Genomic DNA, 9,442 nt, shown 5'->3' with positions numbered 1-9,442 from the left:
AACCACCTGCAACCACCTACAATATATGGCTCCAAAGGGAACAAAGAGAGAGAACTATACTATATAGCCTTTGTGTCTGTCTCCTTGTAAATATTTTATTTACTTTCCTTCATACACCTCATTCCTAGACCCCTGAACATTTGTCTTGTTCTTTATTGTTGTCATTCGTTGCTATTTAAAAATAAGAAAAAAGCTTTTCAGATGCTTGCATTATTTTCTTAATATTTATTCAGGTCAACAAAGGAAATCTACAATCACAGGCTCTTCACTTCCATGAAAGACATGCATTGAGGCTATTGAATCCCATGCAAATTAGTGTAATATTCAGACATGTAGATGGCATGCACTTCATCCACTACAGGTGCAAAACAGTGAAGTCAGAAAGGTTCTTCTGTAGAACAGCTTCAGGTGGAACATACAAGCAGTATACTGCCGGGGCAGCGTGTATGCCATAGTCATAAGCTTCAGTACTAAAATAAAATACAAAGAATTTTAATGCTGTTGGAAAACATTACATTTGCAATGTAATAGCAACCTTACCTATAGGCGTCTACTTCCTGTTCCCCAATCTTTATTTTGTATTTTGAATCTTGTGTATATTCACATACAATAGGCACAGCATGGCCTGTAACACAAAGCAAAAACAAAGACATTATTTTATCAATGACTAAAGCACTTGGCATCTCATGTAAGTTCAAGTAAGTTCACTGGAGAACAGCTCTGTATTCTGCTGATGAATCTAGAACTAGATGCCAATGGAAATGAAGCAGAAATGCAATAAAAACATTTTACACTATAATTCTGTTTACTGTTTCACATTTTCTACACTATTGGCAAAGATGCCAGTCTTGCACACACTTGGACTTCTTCCAGAAGAACATTTGTGATGTCAGGCCTGACTTTCAGTCTTCTACTGGATTTAGTTCAGGGCTAGGTACCAAAATTGCACATCCATGTCTTTAAGGACTTTGCTCTGTACATTGATGCAAAGTGATGTTGGAACTGGAGGTAGTCACTCCCAAACACAAAATTTCACAAATGGACACAGGAGACATCATAGCATGTTGCAATTCACTCTTCTTAGAGAGACCCATTCTTTCACCAGTGTTTATTGAAGCAGTCTGTATGCCTAGGTGCTTGATTTCAATGATTTGGAGGGCTAATTCATTTTTCACTTTCACTTTCTTAATATAGTGTAGTGCTGCTACTGGTGTAGGTTGTTGCTCAGGGTCATCCTGGTATCAGTCCACTGCATTCACTCACACACTGACAAATGTTACAAATTAAACATAAACTATACTGCAGAGTATACTACAGTGCCCTTTAAATGAACAAATAGCAGCTAAAATGCGTACAATATGTAAGAAGAATACCATTCTTCTTACATAAAACTATTGTCACTGAAAGAAATGTTACAAAACAATGAGCAAAATTATGAATAAATCATGAAATAAAAATTCTGATAGCAATCTGTTTAATATTTTAGAGTCCAAACCACATTTTGGTCACCAATAGAGATATTAGTTTAAAAGTAGATGCAGATTTACCCAGTATGCCTGACACTGTGGTTCCTGAAGGGCGATTTCTGACAGCAGGCCACAGGAAACGTTTCCTATATCGCTGATGGAGTAGTACTGCAATGCGAATAGACTTCAAGATGACTTCGACCTCCTTGTCCCGAACAGTGACAGTGATGCTGTAAGTACATTTTTATTAAATTAGCTCCTGAATACAAAATAACAGAATAATGTAACAATTTTAATAAGAATGTTAAAGTGAGCATACTTGTCAGTTTCATGTTTAGTGTTGTTAATCCATGACAGGGTGATATTGCTCTGTCCAATGTTGATTTGAATCTGGTTTGTATCAAAATAGATGCGTTCATCTGATCTGAGATGAACTTTGATTTTCTGGAAGCCCTTCCCTGTAGGCGGCATCAGTTGACCATTCATTGAAAAACCTTAAAAGAATTAAGAAATGTATTCATTTTTTGTTTTCATCCATTAACAATGTAAGATGGGATATTCAGGTCCATGACTTATCATGTTTATTTAGACCCCCTACTTTATTTCCAAATTGTGGTATCCCCCTCACAAATGAGGACTATCACCAAGAGGCCAACAAATGTCTTAAAGTGCCAAGCATTCCTGCATAGCTGTAATCAGGGGCTCTCTCTGGACTAAGCAGACACATCAAACAACAATCTGATTATGAGCCTTGTCAACCTTTTTGTGGGACCCAATATCCAAATAATAACTTCTCTTGTTATGATTGGTTTACGTCAGAAGAGTTAAAGTACATTGCATTGTACAGTGCATTAATGGAGTTAGATTAACAAAGTCAATACAATCTAGATTTCAATTCGTCTGCTGGGCCAACAGGAAGGCTTTTCATAACATTCATAAAAGCATTTATTTCTATCTTAAGTATGAACCAGTCAGTGGCGGAGCTGAGGTTTACCTGAGGTGGGCTCATGAAATAATCTGAGAGAAAGCCCACCAGGGATGTCATAGCAAAGTGAACGAAACAGTCCCTGAGCAGCCACTAAGAAACGCATGTTTACTGTAATAAGACACAAAGAGAAAAGTTTCAATGAAAATGAAAAAGGAAATTAAAGGATATGCTATCTGACATGCAAACTGATGCTGATTAGGAGCAAGTGAAATTCTGAAATTCAAATTTTAGTTGTCACATACATAGTCATACATGGTATGATATGCAGTGAAATGCTTTTAACGACTGCTACAGACCACAGTATTGCAAATGTTGCAAGTATACAATGAAGACCAATATGCAAATATTGCAAACATAACCAAATATTACACTTTTACGTCTTTAACATAAAATATGTGTAACAGGTAGGGAGAAGGCATGCAAATGAGTGAAAGACAATATTTAAAAAAAGAGCAGTAACGTAGAAAGCGCAAAGATTTTGTGCAAAGTGATTTTGTGCAAAGTGATTTTGTGCAAAGTGATTTTGTGCAAAGTGATTTTGTGCAGTGATTTAGTGCAAAGTAATTTTGTGCAAAGAGTCCTGAGTGATTGAAGGTGAAAGTGCTGGAGTATATTAGAGTTCTGTCCTATGTAGTGTTGATGTTGAGAGCTCGGACAGCCTGCGGGAAGAAGCTCCTCCTCATTCTCTCTGTGTTGGACTTCAGGGAGCGAAAGCGCTTCCCTGATCGCAGCAGAGAGAAGAGTCCATTGTTGGGGTGGCTGAGGTCCTTCACTATCTTCCTGGCCCTGGTACAGCACCATTTTCTGTAGATAGATTGGTCAGGGAAGGTCAGGGAGCTTGGTACAGATGATTCGTTCGGCTGATCAAACCACCCTCTGTTGGGCTCGCCTGTCCGACACAGTGCTGTTCCCGAACCAGGTTGAGATATTTCCCGTCAGGATGCTCTCTATGGTGCAGGAGTAGAAGTTCCTGAGCACCTTGGAGGGCAGTCTGAAGTCTTTCAGGCGTCTGAGGTGGTAGAGACGCTGGCGGGCCTTTTTCACCACGGATCATAGCAGGTCCTGCGTGATGTTAACACCGAGGTAACGGAAGCTGTCCACTCTCTCCACTGGGAAAGTGATTAGGGCCAGTAATATGTTGGTTGCCAGGAATCATTGGCACGTCCCGCATAGACGTGGACACTTAACGTGGCCTTACTTTTGTTGTCCTGACAAAGCAGTCACATGCTACCTGTTTTTCTTTCTTTAATAAATATCCTTACTCTTATATGTTGAACTTCCACACCTCATCCCTCCTTCACCCACAAAGCATGACAAAATATCAGAACTCCCCAAAAAGGTAAATCCAACCCCAGAGGTGGAACTGGCAAAGACCGCCACAGAGAGGTGTTCCGCTGGTGGGGAAGGGGGCATCTCCCTAGGAGTGTACTGTGCCATTGCTCAACAGGTGTTGACGATCCACATGATGACAGAGGAGTGGGACCCGGCCATGGGAGGGGTTCTGGGAGGAGGAGCTAGAAGTCAATGTCAGGCAGATTGGTGGAGGGATGGCACCCGGGAAATATGTTTCACCGTTGGGGCGTGTTCCACTGAGCTGATGGGGCAAGACCTCTATGACCTTCTCTGTGGGAACCAGGTCCCGTGGGAGGAAGAAGAGAGGGTTCTAGAGGGCTACTTGTGGAGGAAGGAAGCAAGGGGACCGACCCCCCAGGATCTGCACTGGCAATTTTGCCACTGGAGGAAGCTGCTTCTCTTTGTTCACTGCCGTGCACACATCACCAACACCTGAAAGCTCAACCAAAGGCTAGCAGCGCAGAAGAAGCAGCAGAGCCATCCTGTCCTGCCCCCCAAAGACGCTCTGCACCTGCAGGTGGCATGCCAGTGCAAGCAGGGCTGACAGTTGTTGCCTCTAACGTCCACACTCACCCGACAGCCAGCAGCGACAACCCTGTGCCACTAGATGGCAGCAAAAGTGTGTCTGAGAGCCATCGAGCTCCTGTACCACCCACCTGGCACATATCTCCGTGGTCGACAGAGGTCCAGGGAGCAGTGCAGGCCATTTGCCTACAGGTCCAAGGCAAAACAAGGGCACTTGGCAAGGGCCAGATGAAGGCAGACCATTCCAGTGCATGCACAGAATTAAGAGGCACCAGTAGCCATGCGCATCACCATTGAAAAGAGGGTCTGGAGCCAGGGCCGTGACATATGCAGTTCTCGGGACAATGGCGATGGCTGGCAATTCCTGCTGCTGGTACTGGAGTGCTTCTCCCTGGAGCATTTGTATATGGGGGTGTATTCATCTGACAGCGGCTGAACCTGGGATATTAGTGACATCAGCACATGGTGCATTTGGGGCAGCTGCCGTGGTTGTTGCTGTGCTGATGTCAGCAGTTGGGCTACTGTGCTGGGCAATACAGCACTGTACGCTGCATCTGGTGATGGCCAGTTCATATTGTCAGGATCCTGGTTTGAGGACACCGGTGAGAAGGAGTGTCTTTGGAAACAGGGAGGCCAGGCTTGCTTGAGCCATGATAGTGAAGACAGGGTGGTCTAACTGTTCAGGTTGGTGATGTGTGCCAGGTGGCGTGTGTACCTGCGGTGCCGCTGCAGGGGCGTGGGCGGAGTAGCGAGGGTTCCTCGGGGTAGCAAGGGTCTGGAAATGGCAAGGGCTGTCCTGGAGAATCGTTGGATGTGAATTGTGAATGAGGGACAAAGGGCAGGGGACAGGGTCAAGGTCATCAAATGGATTATCTGGTGAGCGTGATTCGAGGTCATGGAAAGAAGGTCACAGAAAAGCAAGCAGCAAAGTCATGAGGCACAGACAATGAACCAGCAGGTATCTCAAGGTTTGCCAGGGCTTAATGTCAGTCTTCATCGGTGGCTTTGTGTTGGCCGCGTGGTTGTCTATGGGCTCCTTGCCAATGCAGTGGACAACCAGGATCTGTGACACTTTATTCAATATCTTTATTCAGTCAATATTCTTTATTCAGCCAAGGAATATTCACCTCTACTTATAAGACAAGTCATTGTTCTGCATACAGCACATACATTAAACTACACTCTAATCATAGTTGAGAAGGTCTTTTTACCTTTCTGTTTAATCCATAAAGGTGAAGTCATCCATGAATGTCCATCTTCCTCAGACATGTCTTACAAATATTTAAAATATTCAAATATTATTGCTATTGATGAAACAATTGAAAAAAAAAAAAAAAGTCTGAAGTGATTTAACTGTCCAAAACTCAAAGTGCCATGAGTGAGTTAAATTCCGGCTCTGGCTTTATGTGTGTGGAGTTTGCATGCTCTCCCTATGTTGCACACTAGGTCAACTGGATGGGATCCTGCCCTATGTACAATGCCCTGGGATGGGCTCAGGAAACTGTTATGGATTTGGTAAAAACAATCTAACATCCTCTCTCCTTACATCTCATAAAATATACATTAAATGTATAAACTCAATGTTCTGTATTTCCATATTGTTATGGTTCCTAACTCCAAAAATACTGCTTGAGACAAAGACAAACCAACCAAGTATGCCAGTCTTCCCATTATGTTCGGGTGGATATGAATCCAGTACAGACCTCTGAATTTGAATTAAAAATTCACTGAACCTGCATCATGTTTCAATATTGATTAATATCCATATTCAAAATTCTAAATCTTATGCCTAATAAGGATTGTGGCAGGGTTGTATCTCAGGACCTTGGGTGTAGGGTGGGGACCAATTTAGGGCGGGACTCCAGACACTGCAGTCAACAATAAAAGTAGTGTACATTCTTTTGGATGATAAGAGGAAACCAGAGAACCTGGAGACACCCACTCCAACATGGGGAGAGCATATAAACTCCTACCACACAAAGCTGGAGCTGGGACCTGACCTCATGCCCTTGGACTCATGAGGCATGGTTGCTATCTGCTACAGCATAATATTTCTTATTTAGTAAATAATGAAATACTGCTGCTACTTAAAATAACAGTAACAATAATTATAATAAGAATGCATATATCGGTCAATAAAGTGCATGCTGTTTTCCAGCATTTTAAACAGTGTAGTTTCAGTGCTATTAAAATGTTTGTGCTGCCATAAGATTCAATAATTTATGACTTACCAAATATATCAATGGAACTAGGACGACCAAGCCTTCCATGATGTCGGCCTGAAGGTAAAGAGCAAGAATGATCAATTTCTTTAACCTGAAGATATTAAAAATTAACCCCATCTTAAACTTCCAGGTCCAAATCATCAAAAGGCCTTACTTTGTATTTGATCTGAAGTAGGTCTTCTGCTCAATCCTGAAATGTTAGGGCAAATTTCACATTCATCACATTAGATGTGTACCACATAAGCAGTGGAATGTGTAAATTTTATATTTCTGATAAGTTTAGAAATTAATCACTTTGTGCTGACAGTCTCTAGTAAAAAGAACGAAACAGAATTCATCTGATTAGATTTTTAATGATCATGACCAATGGCAAATTGCTTTTGCCATTTCACTTTCAGGTTGGTAAATATATTGTATTGTTCCAACGAACTATTTAGCAAATTGCCATGAGAGATGGTGGCTGGACGTGTCAAGGTCTCTTACATTCCTCTGTACTCAGTTCTGGTCTTCTTTGTAAATTGCTCTGCTGAGTCTGAGTGGCATTAAGGGAACTGTCACAACATACACCCACAATGTGGGTGCCCACCCACATTACCACATTTCAGCACTGACAACCAACATGACCACGTCGCTTTGGGGTCATGAACAAACTGGGCACTGGGCACAACTCATCCTCACAGCCCACAAGACCCCAACCTTACATTTGTTTGTCTTACCTCTATTATTAAATGGATTTAAAAGTACTTTTTCTTCTGTATCTTCCTTAGGTTTGTTGGCAACATGAGCATCCTCGCCTTGAGGTTTGGTGACCACCATGGAGGTGAGTGGGGTCACAAATTTGTATTTCAGAGAGAGTTCAAGAACCTGCTTCCTAACTGCTTCTTTCTCCTTGCCTTTTGCTGTCAACCTATAATGAGCAGTAATGATTTAGCTCATTCATAAAACTCTCAAAGAAGAAGACCACAAATCCGCTCCAAGCTTACTCTTTCTCTAAAAGCTGCTTCACTGTGAGGAAGGCCCACACTCTCTGAAGGGAGTTTTCAAGACCACTGGCATGCTTTTCTTCCTTTGGGTTTAAATCTTGATACATGACATTATTTAATTTCTGCCATGAGGACAATACAGTAGAAAAGTATAAGCATACAACAAAAATACACAACAGATTAGTCACATTTTAGATTTGCCTAAAAAAAAAGAATTTATGTAAGAGACAAACTCACAGAGATTGCCATAACCGTGACGCTGAAATCTTTCGAGCTATTTCTGATGATCTCACCAGCCACTACAATCTCAGAACCATCGTAGTAGCGGCTAAAGCTGGTTTTGGTGATGCTAGTTACTCCAGTATAGTTCATTCGTATATTTGTTAAGAGGGGTGTGGACACTTCTTCATAGAATCCCTGCCAGCAAAAATAACATTAGAGTCCCAACAGGCGCTTTCAGTAGAATCATTGAATGAATTTGCTCACCAGTGTACCAGCCAGATGGGTTGGCAGGTAAATATAGTGTGACCTAACAAAGAGGGCTTCTTAACCTTTTATTTATGTTCTGTGCAAAACCAGTTGTACTAGTGAATTAGGCGTTTACTGTTAACTATCTTTCTGGAACCTACTTTTCCATCATTTAGAGTATCCTCACACCTCATATGTTCTTTATTTGTTTTGTCAATACTGTATCACAAACACTGAATTAAATTTTAACATCTACTGGCTTAATAAGCAGGATTCCAAAATGTACGTATTGACAAATTTGTATTTACCAGAACTGAAATATAACTTCTGTTTTGTCTGCATCATGACTAATTTATCAAAAGCCATGGTTACTGTTACACATACTGTAAAAATAATTGTGTGTTCTGTAAAGTGTGAAAGTGAATATCTCCTGAAATTAATATCTCCTGATACTAGTTTTGCGCTAGCAGTATGAAGGTGCATTAGCCTACCTGCAGTTGCAAAGCAGCATCAGAGTCTGTGTAGATTCTGCGCGCCATGCCTCCATTCTCTTGGGATAACTTCTGAAGAAACTCAAAGGTTATATCAAAGCCAAAGCCCAGGATGTAAAGTGGAAACTTTAACCCAATTGCTGCTTTGACATTATGCTGGATTTGTCCACGATTGGTAACACCTTTCAAGAGAAGGAAATTACCTATCATTATCATATCAAATAAGGTTTCTTATATTTTCCCTTTCACAAATGTATAGTTCAAGTCATTGCAAAGTTGAAAGATTTGTACTGATTTATATATTCAATCCCATTGTCATTTCACTACACTGAATTACACTACATGGCCAATGCTACGACTTCTACTAGAAGGCATACCATTACCAAATGATTTGCTACAAAAATATCACCAAAAGGCATAAATAGCTGGGTGTTGGTTACCTGCTGTTGGATCACCGTCTGTCAGCAGTATTAAGATGGAGGCAGCTTCTTCTCTTGGACATGCATTGATCATTTCAACACCTTTCAGAACAGCTGAATTTATGTCAGTACCTGGGAAAGGGTATTGCTTTTATTTTTATTTTTCAGAATTTTAGAAAAGCCATGTATACTCAATTCTGAGCATGAACAATTAGCAAATGCTGCTCACAGTTTTGACCGTATATCATGCTCTCGTTAAGGTGCTAAATCAGTTCTGTCTCAGAGCCGATTTAGGAACAGCCATTAGATCTCTTTTTGGCATGACTGAACATAAAAACAGATAACTTCCTTCAAGAATTTTACATAATAAATAGTACAAGGATGAGGCCATGCTGGTAATTTGAGTCAAAGATCATCAAAAAATGGATTTGATTACATAAGTATTTGTTATGTTGTGCCTCGTTTCATATTTTTGCACCCTCTCGCACTGTTCACATACAGGGAGTGCAGAATTATTAGGCAAC

General features: G+C 41.1%; 1 protein-coding gene across 1 annotated transcript in view; it reads right to left on the bottom strand.

Annotated features, from left to right (window-relative positions):
- Window positions 1-239: 239 nt before the first annotated feature.
- The window catches only part of LOC114768623 (inter-alpha-trypsin inhibitor heavy chain H3-like), a 15,869-nt gene continuing 6,666 nt past the window's right edge, over window positions 240-9,442 (bottom strand). The window contains exons 9-21 of the mRNA XM_028961004.1: window positions 8,940-9,050; window positions 8,500-8,681; window positions 7,778-7,957; window positions 7,541-7,662; window positions 7,274-7,464; window positions 6,712-6,747; window positions 6,564-6,611; window positions 5,544-5,603; window positions 2,461-2,562; window positions 1,786-1,960; window positions 1,548-1,696; window positions 541-625; window positions 240-470 (exon numbers count right to left, since the gene is read on the bottom strand). Coding sequence (XP_028816837.1) covers window positions 356-470; window positions 541-625; window positions 1,548-1,696; window positions 1,786-1,960; window positions 2,461-2,562; window positions 5,544-5,603; window positions 6,564-6,611; window positions 6,712-6,747; window positions 7,274-7,464; window positions 7,541-7,662; window positions 7,778-7,957; window positions 8,500-8,681; window positions 8,940-9,050 — 1,556 coding nt within the window. The 3' untranslated portion in view covers window positions 240-355. The remainder of the gene's footprint in view (window positions 471-540; window positions 626-1,547; window positions 1,697-1,785; window positions 1,961-2,460; window positions 2,563-5,543; window positions 5,604-6,563; window positions 6,612-6,711; window positions 6,748-7,273; window positions 7,465-7,540; window positions 7,663-7,777; window positions 7,958-8,499; window positions 8,682-8,939; window positions 9,051-9,442) is intronic.

The sequence above is a fragment of the Denticeps clupeoides genome, chromosome 2, assembly GCF_900700375.1.
Source record: "Denticeps clupeoides chromosome 2, fDenClu1.1, whole genome shotgun sequence".
In the NCBI taxonomy this organism is placed as follows: Eukaryota; Metazoa; Chordata; class Actinopteri; order Clupeiformes; family Denticipitidae; genus Denticeps; species Denticeps clupeoides.
Note: the sequence above shows the minus strand (reverse complement) of the source record. Positions and strands in the feature narration are given on the sequence as shown.